The 19,283-nt window shown below is 33.0% G+C and overlaps 1 protein-coding gene across 3 annotated transcripts in view; it reads left to right on the top strand.

Annotated features, from left to right (window-relative positions):
* Positions 1-10,859, top strand: part of Gbs-76A (Glycogen binding subunit 76A) — a 130,892-nt gene extending 120,033 nt beyond the window's left edge. For all 3 annotated transcript variants that reach the window (XM_085959906.1, XM_085959904.1, XM_085959905.1), the window contains exon 3: positions 4,152-10,859. In XM_085959906.1, the coding sequence (XP_085816032.1) occupies positions 4,158-5,969 (1,812 nt within the window). In that variant the 5' untranslated portion in view covers positions 4,152-4,157 and the 3' untranslated portion in view covers positions 5,970-10,859. The remainder of the gene's footprint in view (positions 1-4,151) is intronic.
* The last annotated feature ends 8,424 nt before the right edge of the window (positions 10,860-19,283 follow it).

The raw sequence follows: 19,283 nt of genomic DNA, 5'->3' as shown, positions 1-19,283 counted from the left end.
TTATATGCGTTTACGTATATGTTTTCTCTCACGTTACCTTTTTTAATATAATACGTATTGTCCCTGTCTTGCTCCCCCTTACACATTTACATATGTCTTCTTTCATGCGTATATAACAGACATATTATAATAAATAAATGAAAGATAGATATATCAAGACAAATATATTGGGTGCACGCAATGACATTTATATGTACGAAGCATCTGGAAAAAAAATGACACTCACTTTTTTGTCGGGTCTGCCGAATGGCATAATCTGTTCTAACGCCATTACAATAAGGGTGATATTGCTATAAATTCCCGATGCATTTTGTCGGTCTGCCGAATGGTTCGGTTCGAACGGGTTCGGTCAAATGAACATTGACACTAGAAACACTGTTCTAACGCCATTACAATAAAGGTGATATTGCTATAAATTCCCGATGCGTGATATCGCATAATGGAAATTGCGTGACGTCTACCTATACATGTGCGAATGTCGCTATGCGCGCATTTACTTGCTAGCTACTGTATCGAGTGCGTTGTCCATTAATAATGTCATTGGGTGCACGTTACAATAAGAAAATGCGAACATAACGGGTGGCTAACACGGCCAAATTAAAAATTATTTATTTGTAATAATTAGAAGTTTGTTACTTATAATATTTTTCAAAAATTGAAACACGCATTAGGTACAGCTGTTTTATGATAACGTTTAGATACTGACTGACAACCGGTTATTATGAGCCGAGATACCGCTGTGTCCAAGGCAGTAATGGAATTATTGTCATTTTAGTAGAGATTAGGAATCCAATCCCGAGTCATAATTTTGGTCCCGGGATTACAATTTGACGATCCTGGGATCCCGGGACCAGTCCCTGGATTGGCATTTTTTTCGACAGTTGATTTAATTTTTTTATATATACAAATAACGTTGAATAAAGACAGCCAAAAATGTCTAGTAGGTATAATTTAGATTTAGACTATTTGAGGCATTTATTGTTAATAGTGTGTTCGTTCAATCTTGGACATACATAGGTTTAATGAAGTAAATAATATTGTAATATAAATAATAATGTGAAAGTAAAACAGTTTTATTTATTCATATTAAAATAAAAAATAACATAGTGTGTTGACAACAAATACAATAAATGTTATAATAAAATTAAAAAAAGAAAATTAAACAGTTGAACAATTAAAACATTATAGTGTTACTGAATAGGCAAATTTCAAGGGGACCACCATGTTGTGACTAAACCTGTAGACCATTTTACGTAGATATTTGTGGGAAAATTTTATTAGAAAATTTTATGAATCCCTATCTATAGTCAGTGATATTCAAAATATCTTGTGTGTGTGTGTGTGTATCTTCATTAACAAATAGATACCTACTGTTTTGCATGCTTATCAGTCACCCATATAATATTATGCCTATATGCAATACCAAATGGTTATGATTAATAAAAAAATCAATCCCGAAAGTTTCGGGATTATGTTTACTAATCGAAAATAATACGAAAATTGTCCGGGATCCCAGGATTGGATTCCCTAGTAGCGATCGTCAATAACCGACACGAGAAAAACACGTGATTGAGCATGCGCCCCAAGAGCGATAACAATACATCAACCGCGTAAACAAGTTCATGTGCCATATTGCGACATTTCAGCTGTCTGAATTACCTACCGAGATCGTCACGAATGGTAGACATATTTCCAGACGCTGAGAATTCCCAGCTTGAGATTTTCCTTGAAACTATGGCGGTATTCCACGCAATCTCATAGTTAGTTATCATAGCATATCGACCACCGGGACAGTGGGAAAACATCCGCAAAACGCGTTTCATACTCTTACACGTCCATGGATTTACTGCTGACAGTACGTCATGGCCCCCACATCCTTAAGCCGGCCCTCAGGCCAGAACCTTTGGCATACCCACTTACATATAACTAAGATTAAGGGTAGTGTGATACTCTACAGTGGTGTTTCACAAATTCTACACGGTAATTACCATTTTAGTACCTATATCAATCATCATATCATAATATCAAATTGCAACGCACAACCGCATATTTAAAATATGTAATATCCCTATACGCCCACGGTGGCCGCGCGGCATAAGCGTTGGACTATAAAGCTGTGGGTCCCAGGTTCGAATCCTGGGTCTGGCAAGTACACATATTGTTTTTCAATTTGTATGTGTCAGGGTATGGACCTAATAGGTTGAGCAAGTGGCTGACATCCATTTCTCGTAAAAAACAAAAAAATCTGTCAATACAAACTTCCACTCTGTGGAGGCCCATATGATCCTATCAGGATCGGACATGGTCGAAAAAAAAAAAAAATATCCCTGAAGTAAAGTAGTTTTGCTAATAGAGTAAATTTGTGATGTGTGTTAATTTCACTTAGCTGGTCGACCCGCCACGCCAGGCCCCTCCTATGCCCGGGCCCCTATGCTCGAGCCCTGTCAGGCCATAGCAAAAAAATGCAAGGTGCAAGATTGCATGCATGGATCAAAAAAGTTCAGCGGGTTCTTCGATATTTTTAATTTGCATGACGTATACGCATACAAAGTAGAACAATAGTAGCGAACCTGCCGGAAAAATACGAATTACACCGTGCAGCGTATTATAACGTTTACCAATTTTCACAATATATAGCACCATACTCATTTAAACAACAACTCAACAACTCGTTTAAATAATATATACAATTTAACTCGATTTAGGTACTTCCAACAGATAACATTAATTTAACATTAAGATAACATTAAACGATTTTTAGTCAAATTAAGTAACTACTTTTTGACAAAACGTTACAGAGTATAATATGTCGCTCACAGGTGTGATATCATTATGTTATAATATCGATTTAGTGTAATAATGAGATAGTAATCATACTAGGTATAAATCAGCGCTCGAAATGAACGAGAATGTATCGGATCTCTATCTCTATCTCATATAAAAATTAAAAATGGCGCTCTAGTTCGGGATTTATTATGAAAATCATTAGGTACATTAATTTAATTTTTAAATAAAGTTTGGTAAGAAACTTGACATGTCTTACATATTACTTATTTCTATAAAAAATAATAAGAATTTATGTTGTTTTGTTACAAAGTTTTTAGGTGATCTTAATAATTATAACATATTATTATATATGCTGATCAATTAGAGTTTTGAATCCTTCCGTGGGATTGCGGTTAAGTATTTCAGGATGTGTGTGGATATTGATAATATTACTAATTTAACTAATAAACCGATCATCAATAATATAATGACGTCCTGCGGGGGTAGACAAACCATGTAGTACTTGCTTGGTAGGTATATAAGGTACGAGTATATAACAAAAAAAATCGCACATATTAATATTTTCGGAAAATAAATTATCGAACGCTCCGGTTCATAAACTTTTCTATTTCGAACGCTGGTTATAACCTTTTTCAGACCTACATATTTTAGTTGCATATACTTACTTAGATATCGAATGATAAGGGAATTATTTCTTACTCATTATTTATTATCCCTGGGTGTACGTGCACAATGTCAGGGTTACTAAATACCTACATATTGTAGATTGTAATGCAATACTAATTGCAAGTGATAGATAACAATTTGGCGTGGATTAATTTGTCCAGAAGGTTATGCGTAACGTTTTATTTTGAATTCCTTACTAGAATTAATCATCTGTAATAAAGACGAAAAAAGATAAATATGTTTCCAAAGAAATTATACAGTAAGTAGGTACCTAGGTAAATAAACAGAAAGTTATCAATAAATTTTCTTTTATAATAATGATAATTTAATAAACTATTTTTTTATTAATCGATTAATTAACAAAATTTCAGAACATAACGTATTTTACTGAATATCAATAATTTGAAAACACCTCAGAAACATACAATATAATAGCAAAAATCTTTCTGAAAAAAAAGTTTGTTAGATGGCCAATCTAGCTCAAACGGTCAATCGGAGTGATCCCTCGCCGATCTTACCTTATTTGTTACATTGACACAATAATATGGCTGAAGAGTTGAAGACATTCCAAAAATCTTCAATAACCTTGAATTCTGTAACTTTGGCATCGCAGTGCTATTTGATGTGTCACGCTGTTTAAAGATTGGGATTCTTTGTTGTAATAAATTGAAATTAAAAGAATTTTATTTTGTTTTCAGGTGCAGATGAACTCGGAGCGGCAGTGTGGCATTAGTTCATTGCTGCCGATGTCTTGTAGAGGGCGTGCCGAAGCGTTCGCCAGGCGCCTGCACACGCGACTGCGGAGGCTGGGCACCGACTCGCGGGAGACAGAGACGGGCTGGCCGCCCATCGCCCTTCGCACCGACGCCTGTTTCGAATTCGAGGTCGATTTCGACACACCCACCAGCCCGCAAGAGGAGATGACCGAGGGCGAACTTGCTGCATTAGTCTCTGCCGGAAATCCCCCCGCGGAAACTGAAACCCCCTTCGTCCCACCAGCCCCGGCAGAACAAGAATCTCCCCCCAGTAACAGCGACAGCGACGCCACTTACTACGACATCGAGAGTGAACCTGATCCGAACCTTCCCCTTTACCTCAAATACCAGAGGCCGAGTGATGAGACCAGAACGAAGATTCCACTCATTCAGACCCCGCCCAAGCTGAATATGAACGCTCCCTCAGCGGATTTCATCGATCGGTTAGTCCGCAATAAGTCGGCGTCTCCTGATAACCGACAGTCTCCTATAACAACTACCCCAGTTTCAAGAGAAAATGGGTTTTCTGAATACAGTAGCCTCGAGCGCAAAGACAGTCAAAATTCTCTCTACTCACCGATCAGATTTGATGAATGCCAAAAGAGAAATAGTCTCGAGAGACAAAATGGTGATTTGGAACATGAAAGTGTACCAATACCGCCTTTCTCCAGCTTCCCTGCATTTTGCAATGGAAAAGGGTCCCCAGAGCGTGACCTTTCTCGTGATGAAACGGATTTTGCAAGACCAACTGCTTTAAATGATAGCAAAATTAATGTCGGTATCGAAATAAACCAAATAAATAATGGCTCATCAGATGTTATCGATACTTGTGTGATCAAGGAAATTAAAGTTGAAATACTATGTGAAAAAGATCTTCCAGACTTACCTCCTGATGATGAAGTGCCATCGGAAGGATCTAACCTACAAACCTTGAGAGAAGAAGCCCGTGAAATATCACGGAGTTTAGAAAAACTCAACCTTGCCGATATCGAAAATGATCAGAACTCAAATCAAGAAGAAATTCCCGCTAATGGAGAACACGAAGAAGAAAATGATGATCGTCCCCAGAGAGTCAGGAGATGTTCTTCTCTAAAAACAGGAAAAACACCTCCTGGTACTCCAGGTAGAAAGAAAATAGTCAGGTTTGCAGATGTCTTGGGATTAGATCTTGCAGATGTGAAAACATTCATGGATGACATTCCCAATATCCCCAAATCTGCCTTCCAAGATCTTCGAGACGCAGATCTTAGCATGTCTTCTACAGAGAGTTTACCACCTGGCGACTTATCTGCAAGACTAAATGACAAATGTTTGGTGTGTCTGTTCTCCCAGCCGAGTGACCGAGCTAATTTCTTGGACATTTTGAATGCCAGAAGTGTGTGTTTGGAAAAAGCCATTGTGCAGGAAGGCTCAACCATCGCCATCTGCGGTACCGTTAGAGTGAGGAATTTGGACTTCCACAAGTCTGTCCAGATACGCTACTCTCTGGACAGTTGGAAAACTTTTTCGGATTTGCAGGCATCGTACGTACCCAACTCGTGCGATGGCTTCTCGGATAGATTCCAGTTCTTAATATATGCTCACACGATCATGGTTGGGCAGAAACTGGAATTCGCCGTGAGGTTTATGTGCAAGGGTTGCCAGTTCTGGGACAACAACTTGGGGCTTAATTATTGCTACCGTTGCGTCCCTGTCGGTTCGAACGATAACTACTTCAGGCCTACAAATCAGACAGGCGATTGGCAGGCATCCTTTTACTGAATTATCTAAATCACTAAGTCTATGTATGTTGTTCCTCTGTGCTCATTGTGTTACACATGAGTTTGTAAATACATTATTCTACTCTAAAAAGGAATCGGCAATTTGCCTTCCTGATTTGGTGGATAAGTCTGACTGAAATTGGCCTTAACTAATAAGAAAGTTGTTGAATATATTATTAACTATCTTTTCGCAAAGGCAGCCTCGGTTTAGAAGATTAGTCGTAAACATTATTAATTATTCGAAGATTTTTATTTCTTAACAGTAATCCAAGAGCATTACCGCTGATTGTTTCTAAAATTGATTGATAGATATTACACATTTAATTAGCTATAAGAAATTATACACGATTAAAAAAAATATAATATCATCTAATTCAGAATTTAATCGATGAAGATTTTTTTTTATATATAAAAACAATGCTTTCGCTTAATATGATACAATAAGTTTTGTTTAGCTTTTAACAATTAATATTGTATTAATTATTAGACTATTTCCATTTGTTTTTTATCAATAATAGAGCTAGATAAATCATTTTTATCAAGTTATTATATATAATCAATTGTGCCAAAAATAATATTAAAAAATTCAAGATTTTGAAACTTTTGACGACAATTCTGATAATATTTGGAAATCAAAATAATATGAGGGCAAACACTTCAAAAAACGAATGTGTAGTTTTAGAGAAATTATCATTATGACATTATGTGGCATAAATTAGGTTTACGCAAACAGTCAAGTGATATTCAGATTAAGAATATTATCCCATAAAACTTCATAGATGCCATTTGAACAGATTCATAATATTATTATAACTCATAAATCATATTCTGATATACGTTATTATGTAGTATTTTGTCTATGGAATGTTATATCAAAGAATTATAAAAATGCTATGGCTAAAATTGCTACAAAATAGTTAGGCACGTCAAACTTTAAAATTGATAGATAATATGCATATATGTGGTAACAATTGTTGTGTTTACTTTTAAAGCGGAATTTAACTCCTGTGTGTATGGACACTGGTGATTTGTAAGTCTATACATTAAGGGAAAATCTCGCTAGAAGTAGATATTATAATGTTATATATTTTTTGCAACCATTGGTAAACATTGATCATGCATTAATTAGCGGATATTTTATGCCTTATCTTCCAACCTCGTATAGTATAATAATACAAACATTTTGCAGACTAAATATCATTAAACGTGCCACTAGACACAACATATATTTTTTTCTTTGTCTCTGTTGAATTATTATTTATTTATGCATTAACAGGTAAACTCATTAGACACAAATATTATTTTTTATCATTCAGAGTTCACACTATTTAAAAATATATATATATTATGTTCTCACATTGAAAAGACGACAAATAATAATATATTATGTGTATCGGTGACGAAGGGTGGAGGTAGGCTGTTAAGATCCGACATAAATAGTGCACACTAAACTTTGTTAGCCATACGTATAAGTTTTCATAGACCTACTATTACAAATTGCAGACAGCGTTGGATAGTTGTTAAAATTCAATTAAATCCTGCATAAACCAAGTCATAATATCTATTAGGGTTTGGCTTAGGCAGGACTTAATTAATTAAAAAAGGAACTAATAAATACCATATGTAATATTATGTATTCTAAATTCAACGAAAACGAATAAGTATGACTGAAAAAGTGTGCACTATTTTAGTCGGATCGCTCATAGCATACCTTAACTATTATGATTTGGTTTAGGCAGGGTTCAATTAATTTTTAAAAATTAACAAGCACCACATGCAATTTGTATTATTAGTTCAATGAAAATAAAGAAGTTTGACTAACCAACCTACCTTCACCCCCCGCCACTGATATGTACCTATATGGTAGAGAATTATAAAACACTCAAAAGTCAGTTTTGACACGAATCTGTGGACTAATCTAGTTTGTGTTGACAGTAGCGAAGTCAATGTGTTTTCAGATATAGAAAACATGATCTTGTATAAAATAATTACAAGATAAAAAGAACTTTTTATATACAACGTTTTTACATTTTCTGTTGAATCATATAAACTTGACTTGACTAGCTTAAACGATCAAAAAAATGTACTTGATAGAAACAATACTGAAATGTCATTTTGACATGTTATATTGATTTCCATAAATTCTACTTAAAGATGGCTATAGTTAAGATGGAAATAACTTTTCATACAAATCAGAATTAACTGAAAATGAATTCAATTCTACTTAAAGATGACTAAAAGTATTTAAAAAATGCATTGGCATCGTGTTCTGATATATTCTAAAAGTTTCAAATGTCTAGCTAGTCGGGAAGTTAGTTAAAAATCGATTGCAAGATTTGTACCGGCCAAATAAGAATACGAGCTAATAAAAACGTTGTAAAATATGGATTATTTTATTATATTCCCATTCTTTTAATGGCATCTTTATGTAATGCTCATAATTTACTAAGTAGTTGATTTATCGTCGCTATAGGATTGGTTTCCCGAATATCCGTTTTTGTCGAAATCGACCTCTTAATGCAGAATGTTTTTTTGTATCTAATTGGACTAGAACCGTCCCTTTATTTAAATTACTTTGTAATGGTAATGAATACATCATTCATATGCTGTAAAAATAACAATTTAAATATCTCCATGTATTTAAATATAGGATTATGAAATTTGTTTTTCGTCTCCTGAACATTTGGTCTATTCGGGAAACCAATCCTACAGCGACGTTATATGAAAGCAGATATTATCGAAATTATATATAGTTACATTGATAAAAGTTATAATTTATTTTTCACATGTCTTTCGAATATGGTTAGTCGCTATTAAAATGCTGTAGGTACATTTTTTCGAATACGACATTTCATAATATCATCATGATAACTTACTGTGCCAAAAATTTTCAAAAACCTAAATGTTTCATCTAGGACCCTTTTATTAATTGATTGAAACTTTGTTTTATTACACTACATTATTATACATTAATTGTGGAGATAATGAAAAGGTATTGTCATTTTTAAATTTCCCACTAGCTACAGCGCATATATTTTATACACAAGACTGCTATCGGCGGTTATCGAGGGGAGTTTATCATATTATGTTCGTATTGAGGTATTATAATTGTTATAATAAGTTAGCCGTCTAAACTGTCAAATTTGTCTATCTTGCTCTAAAAGTTAACACAGGCAATAGAGGTGCTGTTAAAACATAGCACTTAGTGTAATAATTACAACTAATTTATTGTACAAATTATAATACTTCAATACATAAATATGAAAAATTACCCTCGATAGCCGCCGATAGCAGTCTTGTGTGTAGAATAGATGCGCTGTATGGTTTATTTATTTTGCAATGAGCACGATAAAATAGTCATAAAGAAAGTTGATATATCTTTTCATATCTACGAAAAAAACTACTATTTAATAACAATGTCGGTTTGTTGATAAAAAAAAAAATAAGCGTTGTCTAATAACAAACATTGGACAACCTTCAGAGCAACCCACGAAATTAAAATTATACCTAATTAATATTTATAAATTAGATATATATATATTTTATGATCTGGAATAGATAAGGCCATGGCTGACAGGTAAAACATTGTAGCTTTATAAAATACGTGATATTTTTAGAAATTTCTTGTTAAATTTAATATGTGTTATGTATTTACTTCTCTTCACACTATAAATATTTAATTTTAATGTCAAATGATTGAAGAGATTAATAATAATAGTTTTATTTATGTTGTAATGAAGAAAAAACGAAATAATAGAAAGAAAAACTCTCTCTATGGACCCGATCCCATCGTAGTGTTTCTATTTTATGATTTTTAAATACACAAATTGACTGATGATATTATGTAATAGTAATTTTATTATTATAAAGCCATATTATTATAACTGTAGTAGATGAAGGTGTTTTTGAACAAATAATTTTAGAATAGGTACCTCGTTTATCCAAATGTTGAAAAAAAATATGGTACATGTTAAATAACCCGACTCAAGGCGAATCATTGTAATAATATACCTTTCGCAGTTGGGTGAATGCGCTGTGATGTGCAGTTATTATACCTCATTCAACTTGTATAATGTATGTACAGTTTTGACGCCATTTAAGATATCAAAACAAACTAAACTCTAAGCCTTAACGGCCCACGTGCTCGTCGTAGGTCAAAATTGAGTTTTTATTGGATTTTCAAACTATGATCCTGGACACTCCTTAAATGTTGTAGATAATCTATTTATATAATTTTGAAGCCCTACTATCCTTTATAGTTATTTTAAACATTTGATGACTGCATAAAGTATTTTTGTTACATAAAATAGTATTCTTTTAAACCTCTCGCTCTAATGTTTAAGAATATAGTCATATTTCGGTACATAACTGTGCAGTGGTGTTAAGATTTTTTACGTTTATTAATTTTTAAACGCATTTATAAAACCATTAGTATAATTTATTACGAGATAATTTTTGTAAAATATTCACGATAAAAAATTATATTCATAATCTCTGTGATCCCAAATTTGACAAGAATTAGGCATTTTATTATTCAAAAAATTGGCAAGATTAACATATTTCAAGATAATTCTAAAGATAGTAATTATAAGGTATGTCTTTGACCATTCAAGTGTGATAAACATCTTATGAATAATGATTGCTTTATCATAATTATTGACCTAAGAATAAGGTAGTGTTTTTTTGAAATACGCCATTTCTTTTGTCATTCCCTAGTGGTTAAGCTACAACATACGGCCGTAGCCATGAATTGACAAACTATAATTAAAGTAGGGAGTAAAATTATGTTAACGCGCGTGTTTGAACATGTACCTAACCGAATTTTTTTTTATTTTTTTTTTAAACGGTACATGTTCAAACACGCGCGTCAATATCATTTTACTCCCTACTTCAATTATAGTTTGTCAATTTATGGCTACGGCCGTATGTTGTAGCTTAACCACTGGGGAATGACAAAAGAAATGGCGTATTTCAAAAAAACACTACCTTATTCTTAGGTCAATAATTATTATAAAGCAATCATTATTCATAAGATGTTTATCACACTTGAATGGTCAAAGACATTGCTTATAATAAATATCTTTAGAATCATCTTCAAATGTGTTAATCTTGCCGATTTTTTGAATAATAAAATGCCTAATTCTTGTCATATTTGGGATCACAGAGATTATCAATATAATTTTTTATCGTGAATATTTTACAAAAATTATCTCGTAATAAATTATACTAATGGTTTCATAAATGCGTTTAAAAATTAATAAATGTAAAAAATCGTAACACCACTGCACAGTTATGTACCGAAATATGACTATATTCTAAAACATTAGAGCGAGAGGTTTAAAAGAACACTATTTTATGTAACAAAAATACTTTATGCAGTCATCAAATGTTTAAAATAACTATAAAGGATAATAAGGCTTCAAAATTATATAAATAGATTATCTTCAACGTTTAAGGAGTGTTCAGGATCATGGTGTGAAAATACAATAAAAACTCAATTTTGATCTTCGACGAGCAGGTCCCCCCTTAAGGGCTCAGATACACATAACTGTGGTTACAGTGCGTCGACATAGGTTCCAAATCACATTGATTGACACATTGATTCCAAATGTATCCAATTTAAATTAAATAAGACCCGCGTTAAGGCGGCGACGTCTGCTTCTTCTTGTAACTTGGCCCTTAAAAGGTTGTTGGGAGTTAATTGGTTTTTGGTTTCCTAGTTTAGACATTTTCACACATTGTCTTAACGTGTATTGCTATGTAAGTATGCGATTCATCTTAGTGCGCATGTGTGAGATCGAGAATTATAATTACAGTGGTCAAAATGCGTTGTACTTTAGGGTGCGGATACACGGCATTACAGTCGACGTGCATAGACAGGTTTTATTTGATTACAATTGCATCCGATTTGAATCACCAATTGGATAAAACAAATTCAATGGGATGCAATTGAAATCAAATAAGACACTGCGGCGACGCACGTCCACTGCTGTGTATCTGCAGCCTTACAAGTAGATACATACAGTTTGTTCAGATTATCAACATTCTACTCATTCATTCAGTTACTGTTTGTGTTCAAAATCATCTTCATTTTTACAGCAAAAATTTGGCTTGAAATGTTTCAGTTAAGAGTGTAATATATATTTTTATTGTATGTATGTATAATGTATTTGTTATTAGTACCTGAAATTTGGCCATAATAAATATTATAATAATATATTAAGTCAAAACGAATATTGTAACCGTGTAAGTGTCCTGCCATATAATTGTACCCTATGAAATAATAAATAATTTTCTGTATTCTAATGAAAAAATATGAAAGTATATGAAGTAAGGGAGAGCAGTTTAATCAGATGTTGACCTGATTTTAGCAATATAATATATTATATCTGAAATAAAAAATTCATACATGTGTAAAATATGTTGTAAAAATATGAATTTTTAATATTTTTTCATGACAGTCACTCAAGGGGATATACCTACCTTCTATAATAGTCTGATTACTGTAATAATGATAATACAAATTTTAATGTTAAAATTTTCAAGTAGATTACTTGGAGTCAGTTTTGAGAAGTGTGTAAGTATTTTTTTTTAATAAACACAAGTTTTATGATTTAAATGATTTGTAAATAATATTATTATTATTGAATTGTGAAATTATTATCGATACGACATGCTTTATTACTTTTATTATTTTATTAGAAATAAAAATGTACTCTGAAAATGTGAACCATTGTTTTATTTACTATTGAAACACCACTAAAAAATAAGATTTTAGCCGGCTTTCACATCTAAACTCGCCCGCCTGCCATACAGCCATAAATCAAACCTTCTAGGGACGTCGCTCCGTTTTTTTTTGCATATGACGACCGCGCACATCTACCTAGTGGCAGTCGCGCGTTACCTCTGTATATACATTTGGATGCGGCGATCGGCGATCGGGTATAGAAATGACTAATTCGTATGTGTGCGTATGCGTTCTGGCGTCTTCGACTCACAGCCCGAAAAGCATGCGATTTGTTGATAGCAGCACTAGATGTTTTTTTCAAACTAAAAAGTCGCTTTCGATCAATCTGCGGAGCTCCATTTCGCAACGTGTGTTTTGTGAATAACGATGATGTCACACCGACGTATTCGACACGTTGCAATTGCGACGAGTTTTGATGTGCGAGACGGCTTAAGGTCAATATACGAATCATTGGGGTCTAGCAATGACAGGTTGAATTTTGTATGCGAGTAAATGATATGTAATCGAAAAAAACACGCTACTTGTATTAAAGACTTCTCTATGGCCCGAACCCCGCTTCCATCTTGTACATAAGAGACAGCACTAAGAATTTGTTGCCATGACAGAGTTGTACGGGGTGGAGGTAGCATGTTAAGATTCAACATAAATAGTGCACACTGAACTTTGTTAGTTATACTTATTTGTTTTCATTGAACTAACAAAATAATTTGCAGATGGTGTTGGTAAGTTTTTAAAATTCAATTAAACCCTACCTAATCCAAACCATAATAGTTTAGTTATGCTATGGGCGATCCGACAAAAATAGAGTAGGTACCTTTTTTCAGTCATACTTATTTGTTTTCGTTGAATTAAGAATTTATAATATTAAGGATGGTTTCGGGTAGTTTATACCTGCCTATACTCTATAGCAAAATATAATCAATAAAAAATATTCTTCTATCTATAAACTATCGAAACAAATATTTTGTGACTATTATCTACTATGACTTGGATTACGCAGGGTTTATTAATTGAATTTTGAAAACTAACAAACACTACACATTGTAATATTGGTTCAATGAAAACAAATACGTTTGACTGACATAGTTTAGGGTGCACTATTATTGTCAGATCTTAACAGCCTACCCCACCCTTTCCACTGCCATGACATATTGGTTGTAGAATAGGTACATACTTGAGCAGAATAGTTATAGATACGTACAGTGACGTTCCTAGATAAAATGCCGCCCCATTTTTTAATCATCCTTTCATGACTCCAATATCTTACTTTTAAACACTACTTTAATAGTCTCAACACTCAACCATTAAAATAAAAATAAAACTTTCCTTCCCTTTTTGTTGTACAGTCAGTAACTATGTCACCCAAATCTAATTTAAATACCATCTCTGCTTCGATAGACAATATTGCGAGTTCACGGTTTCACGAGTGACTGGCAAAAATATTTGGTTCAAAGCCTGAACAAAAACGATGCATGAGTGCGAGTGAGAAAGTATTCGACACCCTTATAATCTCTGCAACACGCGCTAGAGTAAGATAAAAGGTCTACATATGTGTGAGTTAGTTTCCAAAAGTATCGCCGGCAAATCGTGGTGAATCGCTCGTGTTGCTAAAATTGCTATTTTTTGTGTTAAACGTAAAGTCAGTGGTAAATATTTTTAGTTAATTAAGTAGGAAAGATGGTTCTGTGTGTTGTATTAAAATATGGTAGCCGTACTGATAAGCAAGAAGATGGTATTACGTTTCATAGGTAAGTTGATACATGTTCATGATAATTTATTTGTATATTATTATATATTTTAATATGAGTGACCTAGTGTTTCTTTAAAATAACTTAAATTAAGGATATCTTTACCTAATGGTTGCACTTTGACCGCTTAAAAATACTATATAACGTAAAAAAATAGAAAATTATATTTTAATTCTGAGCGTCTAGTGCGAGCACTAGCGAAATGGTCTATGGTCTCGAACATTTGTAGACGAATGCGTTCGCTCGCCCACAAACCAAACGCACGGCACGCCGCTTCATTTAGCAATGCAACGGGTGGCGTCTAGATGTATCTATAGTCTATGATTGGGATACATTTTTAATTATGTAAGTATGTAGGTATTTACCTATAATTCACCAATCTGCACTTGTCATTTCTGGTCACCAAGGACGTGACGTCCAAGGTAAACGGAAGTAAACTAGACGTCATGAACCCAACAAAAAAATACAGTCCTGTTAAACCTTTTATGTTAATTAATACATTTTGTTTCCAACCAGTGAGCTGTTCTTTTAATGGAAAGATATTTCCGTTATTACTAAGTTTAGGTAGCCATTTTTATATATACCTAATGATTCTCCTCGATTGGCCGCCCTTCGAGTAACTGCCGCCCCCAAGCGACGCTCAATCTGGCTTCCCTCACGGGACGTCACTGGATACGTACTGAATTGCAGTAGATAATTTGTTAAAAATAACAATATTTTGAATATTGTTATATTACTACCGATGAATTAAGTAAAAACTAAATTATTACCATTTTCGATCCTGAGAGGTTGTATTAACAGCCACTTGTTCAATCTATAAGGTCCAATTCTGAGACCAAACACATATTGGAAGAACGACATGGGAATTTGCTAGACCCGGGATTTGGATCCGATACCTATGACTTTATCAGCTGCCACATTACTGCTCGGTCACCCCCCGGACAATGAATATATTATTATGACATACAAAATACTATACGAAATTTTAAAGTTTACACATTTATAACACAACCACATCCTCTGGGTACGTCTGAAAATATGCTACAAAAGTTATGAGTTGCTCAAGTTGTTCCAACCAGCATCCAACCTAGTTGCCATAAAAGCTGATTTTATTGCCTTTAAAAAAATTGCAGTCTCTTATTGGGGACGCGTGAAGGTCTCTTCACATAGTTTTCGATATCCGTATTGTTTTAGATTTTTTTTTGAATTATATATTTTCATTTATCTTTGTTAGTTTACCGTGCTCTATGTACTTTTTATTAAAAAGTCTCTGATAATGCAACCTCGGTCTTGGGTAACTACTCTTTAGGTATTCTCAGACATAATAAACTGCTAATGCTTCACACCAAATATTTGTGATCCAAGTGAGGTGTGGGGCGCATATGTTTGGAGAGGTCACAGGCTCTCAAACTTATTTCGACCACGGCCCATTTTGAGATTTAAAAAAAATCTAGTGCCCCTATATTTTTTAACTTACCTTTTTGCACTACCATCTGTTGCATATCGTAAAAACAGTTATTACAAATATAATTTAAAAAATGCATTATATATGGATAGGATAGATAGGGTGTGACCATAGAGGTATTAAATAAAAAGGGGGGCAAGGAATCGGCTTTCTCATACAACTGAATGAAGCAGGCCAACAATAGCTGACAATTTACGAGAAATAGTGACACAATAAAAAAAATGCAGGGCATCACGGAGAATTTACTTTGGCCATTATAATGAACCCATATAATATAATGTTAACGTGGAAATTTTGCCGCAAATTGATTACCAACCTGCATCGCCATACTTTTTCACCATACTTGCCTGCTTCCCCATACTTTCATATAACCTGCCGCCCCTAGGGTGTGACCCATATCCTATTTCTGTGATCAAAGAATGTTTCAATGAGAGGAAATAAAACTCATACTTAATCATCTTTAGAAGTATTTTTATTAACATTAAAAGAAGGCTTTGAATTTAAAACTTATCTATTGTAAAGGATGAATCTGATGCATTTCGACGAGTTTGTTAATATCAGGCTCGAATTCACTTAAAAACAGCCGTAAGTCGCGCTGGGTTCAGTAACTTGCAGCTTGCAGCCGATTTCTCTTTTTAGTTAGTTGCTACAGCACTAAATCCACGTTCACACAAATACGACGATGGGAATGCTATCAGAATTCGTTGAACAACCGATCATAACCCATGGTACAGTTGAGAGATTCGATTCTGCAGCCAAAATTCTTGGTAGCCATTCTTGAATTTAATTTTCATTCTCCGTTTGTTGTCGGTTCTATTAGTAGTAAATCGCATCTCAAGTGGTGTCGTGTCTGATTCAGTCAGATTTTTATAGATAGAATTTGTCTGCCGTCGCCCTTCTAGATTTCCTTAATGTCCCCTAATTTTCTTTGAGCCTTCTACTGCTCCCCTGAAAGACTCCAGCGCCCACAGAGGGGCGTTATCGCCCACTTTGAGAAAGACTGATTTACACGGTATGTGGTTATTCCATATTGTATAATATAAAATTCAGTTGCTTTTGTCGAAAAGAAAAATACAACTGTAGATAACATTTTAGGTATGTAGATGTACCTACATATTATAATAATTATTTTATAAAATAGTTAATATCAAATAAAAAGACTTTTCTTTTAGTGTTCATTTATTTTTACTCTGACAACATTGTGTGTAAAATAAAATGTTGAACAATAGAAAAATATAAAACTTATGCACATACCTACTGTTCGTAATATTAGCTTAATAGATAATATTTTATAGTTTTTGTGCGAACATTTGTAGACTAACACAAATTATTATAACAAAAATATTGTTATAATTCAGAAGCACAAATATTTCAACATTTTAAAGGCACATTTATTCGCCAAGATCATTCCATTTATAACACTCCCACATCTATTTAGATGATCAAAAAGGAGATTTAGTATTTTTGCTTATCGATAGAATAATAACATTTCGATAATATATTATTAGTTCCTTGCCTAATTAATATAGTTTTCTACTTTCCACAAAAAATAATAATATAAATACAACTATTGCCATCTTTGAAAGTTATTGTCAAACGGAATAATGGCTGTCAATTTTATTTTAATAAAAAGATTAGGTATATATCTTTATAGTAGTTTTAAAAATAAGATGAAGAATAAATTTCTAATAAAAGTGGTATTTGGATGTAATAATAATTTCTAAATCGCAAACAAAGTAATTTAAAATGTATTATTTCACCTCCATAGTTTTTTACTGTATAGAAATTTCTGATATTTATTGATAATCTTACAATCGATTGCAGTTTCCCTATGAAAGAATAATATTATGAGTATTTACAAAAGTCTAATAGTGCTAATTAAAAATAAGTACATTAATATTTTACTGGTAAATATAATTAAATATTATAAGCATTGATAATGTTACATTGTATTAATTAAACGTAAATCATAAAAAAATCACCTGTCTAGATCAGTGGTTATCATGTGCGGCCACCAGAGGATTTTGCTGCGGCCACCAACATCATTAAATTTTCAGTATTTAATTTAATTAACTGGGCTAACATTAAATATGCGATGTTGGAAATGAGTCATGACCAAGTACTTAAAAACCATTTTAATAATACCATGGTTGAAAAATTTTGGTCGAAATTATATGTTGACCAAGAATCAAGTCAATTCAAAGAATTGGCAACAATTGCTTTATTAATGTATACATTGTAGATTTTTCCTACTGCTGTACACTGCGAAAGATCATTCAGTGTAATGCACTTCATAAAAAACAAATATCTAAGCCAGTTGACAGATGTAAACTTAGAAGCAGCCATGCGATTCGCATTGGAAAAAAGGAGTATTGAGGAATTTACATTTGCATTATTATTAAATAAATAGATATTTACTAAAATGTTCAAATGGATAAACTGCTCCAATTTTTTAATAAATAAGATTTAGCTTTAATTTTTTCAATCCCAACAAAAGTGAAATTTGGTGCGGCCACTATTCGTTTCCATAGAACTGTCAATGTCAATTGTGCGGCCACAGTTAAATTTCACGTGAGAACCACTGGTCTATATACAAACGATATTTCTAAATACATAATATAATATTACTTATTATAAATAATTATCATGCTGATTATTTATGTCAATAACATAAATATAAAATCCAGGAAGACATTGAAGCGTTGAAAACACATCTCTAAGTTTTTGATATAATATTTTATAATTTATACAGTTTTGCAATGAGTGTTAATGAATTTATGAAACGAATTAACATATTATTTTAGTGGTGTTCTAAAGATTGATAGTTTTTGATTCACACCATACATGAAAATAGTCTTTGAATATGAAATTCTGATTTATAAATATCGCACAAAATTTTTGAACACATTCAATAGATGTACCCTCATAAATCGTCCGGTGTTCGAATTTAGAACTAAGCTCATCACGGTAAAAAAAATATTGAACGATATGTCAAATGTTAGCATGTGGCGCTCTCACTCAAAGGACAACTTATACTTGTGGATAGATAGTGACAATCATACTTTTCTTTAAAACTGATCACTGATTTCTCAATAGAAATAATAAATTATTGTCGACATTGCCTCATTTTTCAAATAAGGCAGTATTTTTTGATTAGGTATATCATGTTATTTCATATTTTAAAGCAAATCCTTTCATTCATTATCCACATTAACTAAGGTAAGTATTAATATTATACAAACAAAATCTTTTATAATATCATGTTTTTATGTACCTATTTTGTATTCATGATTTGTTTCAGCTATTAATTAATGAATTTTAATATAATTGACTGAAATCAACATCTCGCTAGTT

The sequence above is a fragment of the Rhyacophila brunnea genome, unplaced genomic scaffold (assembly GCF_057557595.1).
Source record: "Rhyacophila brunnea isolate RB1 unplaced genomic scaffold, BYU_Rbru_1.0 scaffold_9, whole genome shotgun sequence".
NCBI lineage: Eukaryota > Metazoa > Arthropoda > Insecta > Trichoptera > Rhyacophilidae > Rhyacophila > Rhyacophila brunnea.
Note: the sequence above shows the minus strand (reverse complement) of the source record. Positions and strands in the feature narration are given on the sequence as shown.